This window comes from Toxotes jaculatrix, chromosome 15, assembly GCF_017976425.1.
Source record: "Toxotes jaculatrix isolate fToxJac2 chromosome 15, fToxJac2.pri, whole genome shotgun sequence".
Lineage (NCBI taxonomy): Eukaryota > Metazoa > Chordata > Actinopteri > Toxotidae > Toxotes > Toxotes jaculatrix.
The window spans coordinates 18,481,333-18,499,526 of NC_054408.1; the positions used below are offsets into that span (position 1 = coordinate 18,481,333).

At 40.4% G+C, this 18,194-nt stretch overlaps 1 protein-coding gene across 8 annotated transcripts in view; it reads left to right on the forward strand.

Moving 5' to 3' along the window:
- The window catches only part of myo1b (myosin IB), a 57,988-nt gene that overhangs the window by 1,860 nt on the left and 37,934 nt on the right, over positions 1-18,194 (forward strand). For all 8 annotated transcript variants that reach the window (XM_041056559.1, XM_041056562.1, XM_041056560.1 and 5 more), the window contains exons 2-3: positions 7,853-7,999; positions 11,143-11,258. In XM_041056559.1, the coding sequence (XP_040912493.1) occupies positions 7,874-7,999; positions 11,143-11,258 (242 nt within the window). In that variant the 5' untranslated portion in view covers positions 7,853-7,873. The remainder of the gene's footprint in view (positions 1-7,852; positions 8,000-11,142; positions 11,259-18,194) is intronic.

The window sequence follows — 18,194 nt, forward strand, 5'->3', positions numbered from 1 at the left end:
GTTGGCCAGAGTCTCAGTTCGGAAACCAGATGGGAACTTTATTACCCGCACTGATCAAACAAACAGTGATGTAAGATGACTGTGAAAGGTAGTGTGTGGTAAGCCTTCAGTTACAGAGAGAGACTCCTGGAAAAAGTAACAACCATTTAGCTCAGACCTGGATGATGGCGGTGTGCAGGACTGTTGGCCATCCTAGTAGCTCTACTCAGTGTAAGCTGACCTGTTTCTAAGTTGCAAATGTTTTTGTCTAATGTGCCAAAAGCCTCTTCATGAACACTGTGGGGCAAGATGCTATGGTCTAATGTGGTGTGTGTAGAGGACCAAAGTCCCTCAGCCAGTGCCATGGTGATGAATAGTGTTTGCACTTGTCTGCCTGTGCAGATTAGTGTAGTGAGGCGTGTGTCTCGTGTTAGCCCTGCATCAACACAGACACACTGGGGCACACATGCAGTTCCACTGACTGGACCTTAAAAAGCCTTCAGCAGGTTCTATCACAGGAGGATTTTCTGAAACCAGGAAGCATCAAAAGTTGTTTAAATTATACAACGGTTCCATTCATGATGAAGCAGATCTCATTGTGATTTTTTTTTTCCTGTCACTTTATTACTTTGGAGTTGAAAGCCTAAAACACACACATTGTCTTCAAATTCACCATCCCAACAAAGAACTTTTCCCTGTGCAGTTTGACTTAAAACATTTTCCACCCATTCAACTTAACCGCTTAAACTTTATGTCCTTCGTCTCCCTAAGCAGCCGAAGTAATAATGCTGTCCATTTTGATTCAGCTTACTGCTGTTGCTTCGTTAAGTCCAGTACAGCTGCTTTCTCCATTCACTGACTGACTGTTGTACAGACAGTGTTGAAGCTGTTAACTAGCTGGAACATTTGAGCATATTCATGCAATACAGTTAAAAAGTACAGCCTTGCAGGGTACTCCTGTGCTCTTTTATTTAATACCCAATAGCTGTGGTTAAGTATCTGGTTAAGTACTTTAGAGCTGTTATTGCTGGTGAAGTTCATTGTGAATCCTTAGGAACAAGGGAAAAGAGTGTTGATCACATTAATTGTATAAAAAAAACACACAAAGCCTAGCTTTTTTTTGTGTAAAACCTCTAACAGCCTAAGTAAATCCCAACACCAGGGTTCAAGTGGGCGATTGTCACACAAGCAACAGTGCCTCCGTTACAGTAGTGAGCTAGTGCTCTGTCCAAATAAACCTGCCAGTGCTTAGATCTTTTACCTCCCTAATCCTTTTAAAACATTACATGCTGACTGTGTGGATGAATGCGATCATGATTTGTGTTCTGTAGCTTAAGGAACATCAATTCACATTGCTGTCTAGAGGGGCCAGTGTGAAAATGGGCTTAGCACTTAGCCGCCTGTTTTGTTACGCAAGTTGAAATCAGTTGTAAAGGCATGGATGCTTTCACCTTGTCCACCCATGTCTCCCCCACAAGGGAGATAAGTATGCATAAGGGACATCTTAGCTGTCTTAACCTGCGTTGCTACATTGTTCATGAAGAGAAGGGGGAAATGGCAAACAATCTGTTCTGTTTGTGAAATAGAATCTTAAGTTTTTCTCCACAGCATTCAAACAAGGCCTTTATTAATGATAGCACCTGTGCCCCCCCAATTAATACCTGGTAACTGCAGTATTTAAATGGCATAATTTTGCGGCAAGTTTGGTGCAGCTCAACTTGGGGAATTTTACCTTTGAATTTCCAGCGTTGACTAATAGAAAACTGCCTTGACTTGAGCTGACCTATGAGGGAACGGTGAACCACCACCAATAGTACTACTGTAGCTTATTAGCTGTGTTAGACCTTCCACTTTTGTTTAACCTCTTTTGTCGGAGGTAGAAACTGCTCCACAAAAGACTAATGGTTTTCAAATAATTATGAGACAGGGGTCAGTGATAAAAATATGTTTTTAAATTAGCTGTGTGAAGATATTGTCTTATGAGCAACCAAGTTGAGCTAAAGAGCTTGCTAACTGACGAAGAGCAAGCTTGTTATCAAGGAGAGCTTTATTTCCACAAGTTTTTATTGAAACAAATAACCTGCAGAAGGGTGACCGAATGCTAGGGGGATTAAGCAGCACATTACAGATAAAATAGAGAAAAGCTCTGGGAGCCAATGGGACAAACTAGAGCTAACCCAGCTGGATAGCATGCTAGCATGCTACTATCCCAGGTAGAAGTCACCACGTCACCAAGCTTCAAGAACCAAACATTTCACCAAAGATTGTCAGGTTATTTGGGTGGTTGCTGCACCACTTTATGGTTTTTGTGGTTACAAATCAAAATGTCAGCGGGGAGAAAAGCCTCCTGTCATCACATTTTTTTCAGATGATGCTAAAACATAGTTACGTAGCCTAATTTGTGCGTCACTTTTTTTTCCAACTGAGTCCTGCCAAAAACACAAGTATGGAAATCTTATATGTGCCATTACCAGAACTTTTCCAAATTTGTCAGATGTTTTTGTGGTCATGTAGTACTTCACTGTAATAGTAAGACACTGATTAAGAAAATATGTTGTCAGGGTCTTTAAAGCTGACACATCACACAGTTATTCCTATCAGTCATCTGATCTCTTTTCAGGGGAGATTTCATGTGCTCAGTGGATTAATTATGGTGTGATTGTTTGAGCCTTTGTCTTCTTGACTGCTTGACTGAATATCTGCTTGTCTTAATGTGTCCCTGCTGTTTGAGCTGTATGGTAAATAAAGGGCAGTGTTTGTTTGGGACACAGGTTTATGTTTAACCAAACTGGATGATTGTGTACAAGAAAACTCAACCTGACTCACACACCACTGAGCTAATGAGGAAACACGTGTGTGATCTTATTCTTATCATAGAGTATGTCTAAGTTTTAAGTTGTCAAATGTGTGCAGTTTTGACAGAAGACAGAAATCATCAGCTGACATCCATGAAGTGCAAGATGTTCAAAAAAAACATTCTCAGTTTGATCAGTGTCTTAGTGTGCCAACAAGTGGAGTGACTGCCAGTTCTTTTGTGTGCCATCCTTTGCTCATACCCACTCACACAGATCTGCACCTGGAGCGATGTTGAGGACTCTGGATTCCAGGTCACTTTCCCAGGCAGCTGCTCGCTCTCTGTCCCTCTAAACCTCTGTCCTCTCTGTCATGGGCTGCTCTTTGGCACAGCCCCCTGCCCCACTGCTGCTCCATTAGGGAGGGCTTTAATCTCCATCAGTGCCAGCAGCCTGCGATGTTGTGACTCTTCTGCCCCGTGACAAGGCCAGTCTGATTTGCTGGGAATTTACAAACTATTACCCTGCATAATAGATTTTATTATCATTTGTTTGCACATAGACGCCACTGTGTTCTCAAACAGCCGCTCCCAAGGTAGAATGACACCAGTCATCTCTCAGTGCGCCTCACACAATACTCATTTGCTTTCCCACAGACCACATGTCATTGTAGGCTGCAAGCTTGCTTTGTTGATCCTGATGAAAAGTTTGACCATATCAAAACTGATAATAACTCAGAGCTGTTTTACTTTTAATCAAGCACATTCATCCTAACAAATAACAGCTGGTTTATTGGCTCTTTCACCTCTTATGTGTTTTGCATGTGAGCGCTTGCACGGTTGTTGACCTTTTGGTTGAGTGACGTTTCTCCGTGCTGAAGGACATAAAAGAACATGTAGCCCCCGTCTAGGGCCTTTAAATAATATATGTATATTTAATGGTGTTTTTTTTTTCATGATTTCCTACATGGCTTGATCTAGCTGGAAAATCTAGGTCAGTGTCAGAGACGGGAGGCAAAGCATGCATCATGATGTTGCTGGTGACATGCATTCAAATCCTAAGCCCAGCCCACCCATCAATAATAGACTCTAGATGATAAAGTCTCGCACTCATGTTTTGTTCTGTTGAGCAACCTAGCTCCTCTAAACACAACACTTTAATCTGTGGGAATTATAGAACAAATTCCATTTTAAAAATTTAATTCTGTGGCTTGTACTGAATGTCGTATGTAGGATCAAAGCAGTGACTCAGTAGTGACCTTCTCCTCACATTTAGACCTCTATTTGAGTAAACAGAGTTTGTTTTGGATTCTTTGGTTACATTACGTCAGCATTTAAAGTGCCACATTTAAAGGACGTGTAAATCACTCCCATTTGCCACACATGACGACTGTGTCAGTCAGTTATGGAGAGCACACTTAGTTAAGGTGACATGCACACAAACCATAAGTTTTACTACATCACTGATTCATGAGATTTAGATTTGAGATTAATAGCAGCTAAACCATGTGGGTGCATGTGATGCTTACCTCCTAAACATTCAGAGAGATTGAATCTCTCTGATGTGAAATGCATCAGAGAGATTGATAAAGCAGGACACTTCTAATCCAGTTTCTGAGTAATTCGCTCAGTTCAAGGTTCATACTAAGGTCATTTTGATTTAGACTGATAAAATTTGTGTATTTTTTCTTTTTTTTTTAAATTTAAAATCAAAATAAATGGTTGTCTGTGTGTGACAAACCACAAAAATCTCTCTTTTTAACATTTACCAATCCAGACTAGTTATATTCCTCCATCACTCCGCCACTCAGCTGTGAGGATAATCCCCCCGAGTTTAATCAAGGCTGTCAGGTTTTCTCTCATTCTCCCACTTTGGATCCAGTACAACAGTTAACAGCAGGCAGCAACTCTTATTAATGGGATTGTGTCACTGGCTGCCTGGAAGCCAGTTCCAAATCTGGGGTAGTGGGTTATCAGCAGATGAGCTAAGGGCATCCGGCATCCAGGCTTCAGACAGATACAATATGTTGTTGGTCGGAATGGCCCAGGCACTCGAGCGACACAGACACATAGTGTTCTTCCCCAGGTCAGCGAGAAGCTTCAGCATCTGTTTTCTCTTTAAACTCTTGTTTGTTCAGACTAGACTCAGCACTTTCAGTGTTGCATGTTTGTGCACTTACTGCTAGGCAGTAATTTTGCAGTAATCTCTTTGTAGCAATTTGCTTGATCAATATATACTATAGGTGGCTAGTACAAACACCATCTAATGCGCTGGATGGTCAATAGTCAAATAGGGGTTAATAATAGTTTGTGAATTTGAGTTTATTTACATAAAATCTAAGTGGAGAAATCTGTTTTCAGTTTCTTCCATGCAATGTGTGGATGGATTCCAGCCACTCCTAAATGGGAAAGAGCTCTTGACTACATCTTGAATTAATACTTAAAGTGGTAGTCTCAAAGATTTCAGTCCTGGTTGAGCTGGTGACACCTGTAGTTACTGCTATTAACAGCAAATGCAGTTTAAGATTACAGGTTACAGGAATCTAGGGCCAGGGAAACAAACTGTTGTCGTATTAATAGTGAAGGCAATAATTAGTCTTTTTCCATCATTCTGTGAGCAGTTGTGATTTTTATGCAGCACACGGCACGAGTCTATGAACAGCAGGGCACAGTACAAGGAGTCAGTTACCTCGCTGAGAAGTTGGAGGTGTACAACCTGTCGCCTGGAGCTCTTTAGCTAACAGCTCACTGTGGCAGCTCCTTCTTGTTTCATTACTCCCTGCAATATTTCAAACTGATCCACTGCCCAAAAATGCCAAAAGTGACCGCTGTCAATGTCACATTGTCAAAAAACAATAGTGGTAAAGGCTAAGCTCACTGACAAACACGTGGCATTTTCTGCGACTGCTTCATAATAACTCTTCTTTCCGTAAATGTCGTCACAGACACCCAGTTTGTAATACTACAAATACGTAAATATTGCGGTGCTTCCATCAGTGGGCCATGGGCTCAGTCTCTGTTGTGTTACCTCATTTGGTAATAAATCGTGACTTAACAGACATTTATTTAAATGAAAATGTTCAAGATTGTCACTGTAATATAAACTTGGTGGTAAATGTGGAAAGCAACCAAAAAGACAATTCATTTAAGGAAAAAAAGAAAGAAAACTGAGACTGATGTAATGCTCAATAAAATGATATGAAATGCTGAAGCAAAGCAGCTTCATAAAGTGAAAGATGGCAAATGGCATGAGATCACAGAGCAGACTGTTTCATCTCTCCAGAATATCAGTGACCATCTTAAAAGGAAATAACTTGATTTAAAACTGCATTGCAGACAACCAAAGCGGCTGGTACACATGATCTGTCATTGGGAATGTTTTGGCACAATGCCATCAGACCAACACACTGCACCAGTCAGTGGGCCCAAAGTAACAGACCACAGTGGACTGTGGGTCGACAAGTAAGCAAATATTTCTGCCCCTGCTTAGTACATCCCTCTGAGTCAAGATCAAGCTCTTGGCAGCTTTGGAGCATTAAAGCCATTTAAAATGTCTTAATTGCGAATGAACATAAATCATTTTTGCAACATTCTTCTGCAACTTTAAAAGTTTTGGGAGAGCGCATGTTTCTGGAACTTCAGTCTTGCCTCCTACTAAGAGCCTGGCAAATTCTTTATGGGCCAATAACGTTGTGCCCTGCAGGGGAACAGAGGCCAGGGAAAAAGTGAAGTGGAAGTCTACACTGGGAATCTACTTTTTCAGGAATGTCATGCTGCTCCGAAGTTGCTGCTAAAAGTTAGTTTGACAGCTGATTGAGAATTATGCCTTTGGAACAAAGTGAGAGTTTTCTGCTTGAATGTTTGAGCTTCGTTTCTTCCAGTTCTGGCTGTCCACCAACTGTTTCAGAACATATACTGTATCGCCCCCCCTTACCCAGCTGTTTAATCTCCAAACATCAGCTTGCCACATCTGTGCATTCACTGTCAGACTGTGTATGAAATATTTGTGTCAGATTCATCTATGCAGTTTTTTGTCAGAGTATCTGACATCACGACTTAATTCACTGAAATGGGTATCAAAAGCATCAGAGTGCATTACAAATATGTAGCTGTGCCATATTTTCGTTTGGTGCAAACCAGTGTCCGTTTCAGCTATGCAAGAGCAGTGAACAATAGATGACTACATGGCCTCATCCATTGGCCTGGTGTGGACAGTCTGTCACAACAGCAGACATTGGCTTTTTGGTGCAGTAAATCCCTGTATCAAGGCCATGAATGTATCCTCGGCCCCTCTTTTATCTCTAGCTCTATAGCTTTGGGATTACTGTTCCAAAGGACATGGGACGCAACACTAAACTGAAAACTGCCACCCCCAGCACTGTTTTTGTCATGGTGCACTCCAGCCCAGATCCTTTATCTCCCACCCCAAATATTATATCCCTACAACAAGCAAGTCAGGCAACGAAAAAACTATGAAACAGTTTACCGTTTTTTTTGGGGGGGGGGGGGGGGGGGGGGGCTATATAAGAAGCCCTGAAACAGGAGCCAATTCCAGCTGAGCAGACGCCCAGAGGTCAAGAACAAAGTTCTCCAGTTATGTAATTGCCTATGGGATGCTCTCACATGCCAGAGGAGAAGACTGAATAGCCAATCAAAAGGCCCCACTCCTCCCCTGGAGTCAAGCCACTGCTGTACAAACACGTCCACCCCAGCGTTTATTTGCATTGGCTAAGTTTAGGACTGTTTATTTTCTGATCAGAAAATGCCTCTTAAAAAAACTTTGCTAGAAACTTCACAAATAATAATGGACAACAAACATAAAATAATGGCCTATTAGCGGTAATAATGCAATTTCTTCCACACAAAGCATATGCAAAGTTGCTCCGAAGTAAACAGATATATAAATAATGTGCAAATTATTTACATCCACATTTGCTTGCTACCGGTTTTCTTCATCACTGACTTTTCTGACTCATCTTTATACGATAAAAACAAAACAGTAACAGAAACATTTTTCCACAGGATGCCCTTGATTTGCAGTATGTGTGAAGTATCTCTTCCTTTCTATGTTTTTCTGTGTAGGGCAGGATAGCTGCAGTCAAAATGGAGGTGAAGACGTCACTTCTAGACAACATGATCGGGGTGGGCGACATGGTCCTCCTAGAGCCCCTGTCTGAAGACTCCTTCCTTGAAAACTTGAAGAACCGCTTTGACCACAGTGAGATCTACGTAAGTCTACCATTTTATGTTCATATAATAATTCAGAGCTTATGGAGGTCATCTCAGTAGCAGTGTAACAGTATTGTGTTGCATTAGACTCCTTTGTTTGTTCCTGCCTCCAAAGACTGTTATGGAAGGCCTCACCAAGGAAACATGCAGATTCGTTTTTCATAACTCCATTGTTCCTCCATTCCCTCACTCTCGTCTTGGAGTGGCACAGATACAGAGACCACAGTAACCAGTCAATCAATAAATCACATCACCAAGGAATGTAGATGATGCCTTGTAAATGAGGCATGAAATCCAGAGCTCAGGGACAAGGAGAGACTGGCAGCCTGGCTGGCTGTTTATCTAAAAAAAAAAAAAAAAAAAAAGGGGGGGGGGGGGGGGGGGGGTGTTCCTTAAACTATCATCCCCGTATTAGACAATTGGTTCTGGGTTTTCTGGCACCGCACGATTCTTCTGCGCTACAGGTTGGCTGCTCTAGATACCAGCCAAGATGATTACAGCTCTGCTCTGGCTGCGTTTGGCTCACAGGGCCCAAGGGATGATGTCACCTCATATAGCAATGATTGCCTTAGTGGTGTGCTAGATATTTTGTTGAGATACAGCCCACATCCTGCTGAGGAATTGGAATTTGAATGGTGCTTTTACTTTTAAGATGCCCTCAGCTCTCTGTCCTAAACTTTAAGCTCAGTTCTTTATTTCATGTGTGATGCTGGTCTAAATGCACAGTTGTAATTTTTAAAATTATTTCTGTAATATGTGCTCCTCCAAAAGATGTTTTAATTACACTGGTGAAAGAATCTTCAGATGTTCTTCTTTTAGTACTGATTTAATATGAAATGAAAGTTAAAAAAAAAAACATGAAAAGGTAAATCACATGATTCTGAGTCCATAATGGAAGCTTTCTGGTGGCTTGAGCTAGAGAAGGTCTGAATCCTATACTTATCCAATAAATCTGTGGTGTACAATCCTTGCATGTGAATGTATTTTTCCCTTGTGTGGCATCATTCCTTGCAAATGGCCCCTGCCCCCACCCCAAACTATCATATGACAGCTCAGAGCAGAAGAAACATGGCTTTGTTTTCCAGAGGGACAGCACATCATGTATCCAATAACTCAGTGGAAAATCAAAGAGAATGAAAATCACCCTGTTAACTGTTTATGTCTTGCCAAGCAAGTGGAATCACTGAGAATGTCAGCGTTTCTCTCCATTTTAACAACCAACTCTGCAGCGTGAGTGGCGTCATTAGGTGTTTTGCCTTCTTTTTTTTATTTACACCAAAACAGTATCAAGATGACCTGTCCCACCTCATTAACTGTCATTCACTCCTTAAATAGATTCACTTGCAGTTGTAATTAACAGATGTCCTGATGTTATATACTAACCTTCTAAGTCTGATTTTCATGACGGATCAGGTCAAGAGATCAAGGTATCTGCCTAATATTTTTTGCATAATCTGTCAGTGTCAGACATTTTTAATTAATCATGATTTCAGACTCTGAGTGACTTCACTTGTCACACTCAACTCCATTCTTTCACTTGACAAGCAATTGTATTTTTTTTTTCATTAAGAGGCAGATGAATAGGAATAAGTATGCTGTTTTGCACACAAATTCCAAGTTCTTGTTTTTATGTATTTTATGTATTAAGTGGCTAAATAGAGTAATTTATTAAGCTGCTGGGCATGTGATATGTCATCTAAGCAGCTGCAACTTTGGTGTATCAGATGGAGTTTTATAACAAGCAGGTAAGCAGGTGTAGAGATACAAAAGAAAGAAAACATACAGAAGCATGGATGGTGTCTGTGTACATTATTGGCTTTGTGCAAGTGACATGACACTCCTTTGAGCTTTAACTTTAAGATAATCTGCCAACCCAACATTTTTACTGCAGCAGAGTAGGTCAAAAGACTGCTGAGAAACCTGCAAGAGGAAAGAGAGCTTCACTATCCTAATAGCAGCCAGGCAGCAGGAACACAGAGCAATAGAAATATAGAAAGTCTCATCAGAGCACAAGACAAGAGCACACAGTTTCACTTTTTTCTTACTTTAAATCTGAAAAAAGTGCACTACATTTGGTAGCAAAAGGATCATATGCATGAAAGTCACACTTTTTTGTTTATAGACTGTGAATTTGTTCTGGATTTGGTGCGGAAAAGGCTTAAAAGCCCTCAATTCATAGCTGTTTGAGCCTTTTTGATATCAATTTTATGATCTGTCAGAGGATTCATGAAATAATCATAAAGTTTCTTGCAAGTTTTGATTTTCTTAATGATGCAGAGTTTACATTGCACACACACTCTTTCCCTTTGTACCCGTCCTCTGCACTTGAAAAGGCCTCATTTTGCCTCTGGTGTGCTATTGAATGAGAGGCTGTGGGAGGCTGTGGTGTTGCCACAGGGAAGGCCATGCTCCACTCTTGTCAGAGTGGGTTATGCAACAACCATTACCATGGAAAGCAAAGAAAATGTTTCAGGTTGATGTTTGAAAGTGCTATCTGGGCTCTGTTTTGAGCGTAGGAGGATGATAAAGATGATTGCTGGTTACATTCGCTTTCAGAAATATCTGACAAGTGTTATCTGCTGAACAGGACCTGTGTGAATGTTACATAAAGGTGTTCTCTTATGCAAAAATGTGAAATGGAGAAAGCGGTGCTTTATATGTTTGCAGATCTTTGATTAAAAACCTTGGTGTTAGATATCTTGCATTTTAATTACGTTTTATGTAACTGACCGATTCTATTACGTTTTTAAATGGGGGAAAAAACATAACCTAAATGAAAGATTTTCATTTTAAATGTGGTTTTAGGTGTTTTTTGTTAACGCCAGTTGCTAATATCCAGGCCTGCATAAGTACTAAAATCCTCCTTTAGCACCATGACCTCTTTGCTGTCTGTGTTTACTGCCCAGCCCACAGATTCCATAAACCTTTCGTTTTGCATGTCTTCAGTTTCACTTCAGGCATTGCATGTCTCAACAATGCTTTAAGAGAAAAGCTGACTGGGGCAGGACTCTACCCACCTTGACATAACAATTAATACCCAAGCAGAGGAAATGTTGAAAACTGCGCTCCTGTTGGTCTGTGTAAAACTGAGAAAATGCCATGTGGATTCACACTCACAGTTTCCCTTTTTCTTCTCCCGCCAGACATACATTGGCAGTGTGGTGATCTCCATGAACCCCTACAGGTCCCTGCCCATCTACACACCGGACAAAGTGGAGGAGTATCGCAACAGAAACTTCTATGAACTTAGTCCACACATGTGAGTCCACCTCCCAGGTCCTTTCTAAAACCATCTATAAGTTCTGGCAATTTTACGTACTGCTTGAGGCTTAAGGCTCAAACACATACTTCTTTCATGTGAAACCCTTTTTTTTTTTTTTTTGCTGTAACAAAGACCCAGCGAGGATAGCAATTCACGAGTGTTTTTGAAGGTATTGTTAGTTTGAATGTGTTGAGCGGAAGCTGTCATCTGTCCGTTGAAGATAGAGCGTATTGCAAATCTATGTAAGGATTATCAGTGTGGACCCAGTGACTAATGTGGATGGCTAAGGGGAGACTGAGATCAGAGGGACACTAGCTCTTGTGTGGAGAGTCAGTCTGCAGCTTCTGCCGGCCATTCAGAACGGTGGCATGCCATCTGTCCATTGGCAACATTAAGTCAGCATTGCTGTGAGGCTGCCAAGATAAAACAAAGCCCAGCACTCGTCAATTAGCCTGCTGTGTCTCCAGGCTGCAGCAAAACCCCCTCAGAGACAGAGACTGAAAGAGCGAGAGTGCCCCTGTCCCAGAACAGACATACTCCCTGCAGACAAAAGCAAGCTCCTTGGCTTTACTTTACAGCTAGATATACAGAACAGACACGACACAGTTTCAGGCTGTTTTCCTGACTCCTCTATCTTTTCCTCTATAAAGTGGTAGGGCTACTGGTGCAAGCAGGGAGTTTTTCTCATGGTCAGTCCCTTAGTGCATTATTTTAAAGAATTTCTAAAAGGATTTTAGGAGGTTGTGCCAATTTACAGTTTGGCTTAAAACTCAAACTGAGGATTGACCAGTAATGTGGTGGCTGTGCTCTGGTAAATGCAATTCACAGGAAAGACCAGCTCACTTTAAACAGACATGCTGTTATGGATATGAATAAAGAATCTTGATACTATTTTGAGTGGTAGTGTTGAAGACATACTGTATTGCAATTTCAAACTGATTTGAATGTATCATCATTATGGGCCCACTGACCTTACAGGCCTCATCATTAAACTCAGACAATAACCAAACATGTACATTGCTAGAAGGATGATCTAAGGATGGTTAATACTGGGGCATTTAAAAATGTTGCTTGGCAGTAGACAGGCATTTTTAAAAATGGTCTCCGCTCTTAACTGCATTACTACAAGATAATTTAGGTAGTTAGTTGACTATTTGCAAAACTCTCTGCAAGATCATTTTCATACCATACTGACATGAACTGAGACCGATGCCTGCCTTTAAAAGGGCAGTTGCTTAAAGTATGAAGGATTTGTATGAGTTAGAATATGCAAAAACACTGTGATGGTCCTTTAAGCTGCTAGCTTTGAGCCCTTGACAAAGAATTGACATATATAATTCTTACTGTCATATATAAAATAATATAAGTTATTTGTTCTCATTTGCTTTACTCTTAGGATCAGTCTAAGCTGTTCTAACTGATCTGGCTCAAACTTTAAAAACCAGGACAATGTCTGAGCCATCTGTGACTCCACAAGGCCAGGCTGAAGGAGTCATGGGGAAACAGAGAGGCTGAGATATGAAGCTTTGACCTGGGTTCAGGAGCAGTTGAGGTTGTAATTGTGTGGGAGCAGGTAGAGATGGTATTTTATTTTCACAGCTTACAAATTAAATGTGTCCTCAATCTATCACTCTCTAAAGTTGAGCCACCTGTAATAGAATACACAACCCCATCATTTCTGTCCAAACTAGAATCATTGCCTGCAACACTGTTTAAGCTCTGCTCAAAACCATCTCAATTTCTGTATCACTAGTGATGAATAGAAAAGAAGTTTCATCTGCTGACTGAAATGTGCACCCCCCTAAACATGTTAAACATCACCTTATCATTAGTCTTTAAGTAAAGAAGATTAAGCCCTGTCTAATCGTTCACGCTCTTGTAGAGGACGTGAAAGGCCAGTCAAAGGCAGATTGTTTCAACATGCTACATAAATTCATCTTAATCCCCTGGTCTGACCATCTGGACCAAGCTTTGTGGCTTTGCATTGATCGCCCTCAAGTAATGTTAAACCCTAAGTCTGGTCAAATGCTTCAAGCCAGTTATTCTCAACTCTGTTTATTTCATTTTTGGCCTTACATTATACCATTAAGTGTATTTTTTTATTTACTTTATTATTTATTTTAATTTAAATAATGAAAGAGCAACTCATATTTATTACACTTATAGCTACTGATTTTATGTGCCGATTTGATCTGTGTGTGGTCATTGCAGATAGCCCTGTCATATGCTTAGCATCACTACTACTGCTAGCTCCAAAACTGCTCTGTTTCACATGTTGTCTCGATAACTAGCAAATTAGTTGCAAATACGCTGAAGAGTCAACTGTTTCCACCTGTTTCCACACTTTGAGATAAGCTGACAAAGACGTCACAAAGCTGGCTCTGCACCGAGCACATGGAGAGGAAATTGAAATTGATTCCGATCTGCCTAATACTTCTCAAGATGTCAGAGTATTCTTTGAACAACATACTGTATTTTCCATATGTTCTGTACCTTTCATCCAGACAGTATATGAAAACCATGAGTACATACATGTTTAGTTTGGATTTCCCCATTATAGACAGAACGTTTAACCGCATAGTGTTAGTGTAGTAGTTTCATATTGACACATAATTATAATAATTATAATATTAATTTGTAAATGTGGGTTTTTTTTAATCTATTAAAATGTAAAAACACAGAGGCAGCTGGATAGTTGTGGAAACGCATTTGAATGTTGTAATTTGAATACATTTGATTTGACTGGTAATCAAAGTAGACAAGCGAGTACTCATCACTACAGGTGATTGAAACGCGTGGTTGGTCATGCCTTAAAAACAAAGCAGCAATGGTTTTTGAATTATTTACCCATTAGAGTTCTTCCTTACCACCACATAAACTTGTGTAGTGTCTACATTTTAAGACGACAAAAAAAGGAGAACAATATATACATTTATTATTCTATACACTAGGCTTCTTTTATTCTGTAAAAAATAAAATAAAAATGAATGGGATCAGTTGATATTTACAATATTTACAAAATACATGAACTGCACTAGAATTGTATGATCAGCTGAAAAAACACGTTTTAAGTATGAAGCTTTTAAACGTACATGCATTGATAGTGTTGCATGCTGTTGGAAGTAAGTTGGACAGAAAGCTTGATGGGCAAAATCAGCATGAAGCTACTGGCTTCACAGAATTTCTCACCTTACTGCCACTGCAGAGAAACTCCAGAGAACAAATAACAAGCAACAAATAACTGCTAAACCCACACAGTGGAAATACCGCCACCGTGTCAATCAGCAGTACCCGCTTAAAGGTTTAAGATTTGTATACAGCCTTGTCATGAACGGCACCATGTCAGAGTGTCACAAGTCTCTTTTCTGTGACTTCCTGACAGAACGACGTGCTTAAATATAGTCAGTGTCACTGTACAAAGCCACACACACACACACAGTGACAAAATGTCAGCTGATGTGTCAAACACATGCTCTCCCTAAAACAGTCACTGGCCCTCTCTGTCCACAGAACTGTCTGTTTATGAAAGCTCATCCCTTGTTTTGATGTTGTAGGATTTTTTTTTTTTAAATCTTAGATGGTCTGTTTAGATAAGATAATGATATATGTGGTTTTAGGGTATTTATTAACACACAGGAAAAGTCTTTGTTTTGTGAGACACTGCTTTTTTTATTAATGCTGTTGCATCATCACTGGCTCATTGTCAGTGTGTGTTTGTGTGTGTGTGTGTTTTTAAGAATGCCTTAAATACATTGGGTATGTGTGGCTGTGCTTTTGTGTCTTTTGAATGAGGAACAATGAATCTGAGCAGGTGCTCATGTATTTCACACCTGCTCTTGTACTCCCCAGACAAATTGAAGTGTGTGTGTGTGTGTGTGTGTGTGTGTGTGTGTGTGTGTGTGTGTGTGTGTGTGTGTGTGTGTGTGTGTGTGTGTGTGTGTGTGTGTGTGTGTGTGTGTCTGTGTGTGTGTGTGTGTGTGTGTGTCTGTGTCTGTGTGTGTGTGTGTCTGTGTGTGCATGTACATCATCTGGAGGTAGAACTATAGCTTGTCCCCTATCTGTGAAGTTGTTAGTAGACTAATTTCCTGTTAAGTTCATTTTAATTAGTGTTATTGCAGTTAAACAGCGGCTCTGGCTCAGGCCAGAGACCAGCACAGTACAAGATATCGATCAGATTATTGAAAGTCAGACATAAGATGTTTCCATGTAGTTGACAAGTAAATTTAACCAAAACTTGAAAATGTCACATCAAAATAAGATTCTGGTACATTTTCATCATCATATAGAAAAAAAAAACAACAAAGCATGCATCCATTGGAATTTATTTAATAATGTTCTATGTACCAGCTACACGTACACTAATGTGATAGCTTTTTTGCTTTATTACAGTTCACAAACTACATGAATGTAAACCCAGCTGAAGAGTTTATTCGTATTACCAGAGACCTGCCCAGCCACACCCATCTCCACTCACCTATTCACAGTTTCCTCTGCTGGCCAATTTAGCAAAATGCTCTCCGCACAGATGAGGCTCCTCATAATTAACTGGCAGGTGTTTTCCTCCATGCCACACACATTCTGAACATTATCGATGAACTAATCAGAGGCCTTTCTCCGTGCACAGCAGCACTGCAGATGGCCCGGAGTCGACTTTTGTATGTCCCTAGCTGCCCAGGCCAGACACAGATTGAGAGGAGTGTGTGTGTGTGTGGACAGGCAGCTAGCCCCATGTCTCTAGGGTAAGATCATATTCCCTAATGTTTAATGAGGTATTGAGACCCCCAATGCTCTCAGCGCTCAATACCTAGTGCCACTAGAGCATTGGCTACAGTAGGGCATCACGTCTGGCTAATGGAGCATAGAGGCCCCATGCAAGGCATATGTCTGGGCTTTCAGCTGTCATGCAAATGGTTATGACAGCTAGAGTGTAAAATCTGCTTTGTTACAGAGTTGTGACATTAGGGAATCTGCCTTCTAGTATAAGTGGTTATTCTTTTTTTTTTTTTTTTTTTTTTTCCCTCTTAAGGTGTGATGTGTCCTTGCAATGCCTAATTATAGCATGTCTTCCGATGGTACACAAGTCATGTGGGATTGCAGCTCTAGGTGTTCACTCAGTCCTACACTCACTTAAAGTAAAGATTTTTCCTTTGCAGTTGTACAACTACAGAAACACTCTACAATAAATAAGCTGGTCATATCTCTAGAATCTCAAGTATGGCTTTACAGCCCTGAGTTGGCCTAACCATAATAAACACAAGATGGAGAAACTGTGTACACACATCCTTGGCTAAGAACACAAAGCTCTGATTTACAATAAATCATTCATTGCTGTAACTGCAGTTTCCAGGGATAGGCCTGTGCCCTCCATGTCAAAAGCACTGACGAGGACCAGAGCTCACATGTGGGGGTAAGCTAATTGTACTGAGTGCCGGCTTGACAAGCATCACACCGGAGGCATACTCTCTGTGTAGTCTGCTCCTACATAATGTGTATATACATTATAAGCATGTAACGCTTCTCAGCATGTTTTCAGATTGTTCTTGACCCTTTGCACCAAACAGTGAATTTTTTTTTTCTTTTTTTTTTAAGTAGTCCCGTAAGTAGCTCAAGAGCAGCAGTGTATGAATCAGCAGGAGAGCTTAGAATTTGTTACCCACGCATGCTTGTCAAATTTCTGGCCTTCATCATCACTGGCATCGGCCTATTTAATTCCTGCCAAACTTCTAAGAGGAAACTGAAGCTATATTGTGCAACTCAAAACTCCCAGCTGCTCATTTGTGTTGAATTCATGTTTTCTTTAGACATAACAGAGGATGCTGTTTTACATGCAGGATGTTGGATTAAGATAAAAGATCCAATTTATCGGTATATAACTGTGGGGAGGATGGACTTTGGAGCCATTTACTGCACCTGTGTTTGATGTAGCAGTGTTGTCAGCTGGAAAACTCTGATGGCAATAAGTAAACAGTGTAAATTTCCTATGAGATATATAGAATTTGGGCAGTGCACCCAAACATATTGCCCCCTTACCTTGTATTTGTCTTACTTTCAAAATGCTGGATTGAAATGCTGTTTAGCCAAAATACTTCACCTGCAAATGTTGTGGATAAATGGGTTCCCTTAGTTGAGAGGAGCCATGTGAACAGTGTTGTTTAATAGACCCAAGATTCAAGTGTGAGAGTTTGCACAGTAGGCCCTTAATAAGACAAATGGATGATACAAGAAAGTCTTGTTTGGTGCCATTGTTTCCTACCATCGAGGTGGACAGACACCTATGTAAAATAATACTCATCTTTACTGATCTGTGAAGTCCTTCCAATTGTATTTTTTTTTTTGTATCTGTCACAGTTGCAGTCTTTTGGTAACAAGCTTATGCCACGTGCACACTGTTTTGGTGTTATGTAAAGCAAACTGCTTTCAAGGAGGCCTAGACAAGGTGCAGCACAGAACCTCTATGTAGGTAGATGTAAGTGGGTACTTGTTGAAATGGCATTTTGACTCATGTGGGTAGAGTGAGTCCTCTCCAGCATGTGTGTTGGCGTAATGGTGAACCTAGAGAGAGATGACAGAGAAAGAGTGTGCGTGTGTGTGCGCGTGCGTGCATGTGTGTGTGTGGGTTCCTTTTTCCACCCACTTCTTCACCCCAAGAACACAATGCAAATGTATTAAATTGGATATTGCAACCATTTATAATCAACTGGTACATTTGTGCAAACAGCATGTGTGTGTATATATATATATATATATATATATATATATATATATATATATATATATATATATATATATATATATATATATATATACACTTTATACACTTTATACACTTTATACACTTTATACACTTTATACACTTCCACAATGATGCCTCTTGTACATTGTCTTATTATCTTCTGGGAGACACCTGTGTCATTTCCAATCAAGAAAACACTT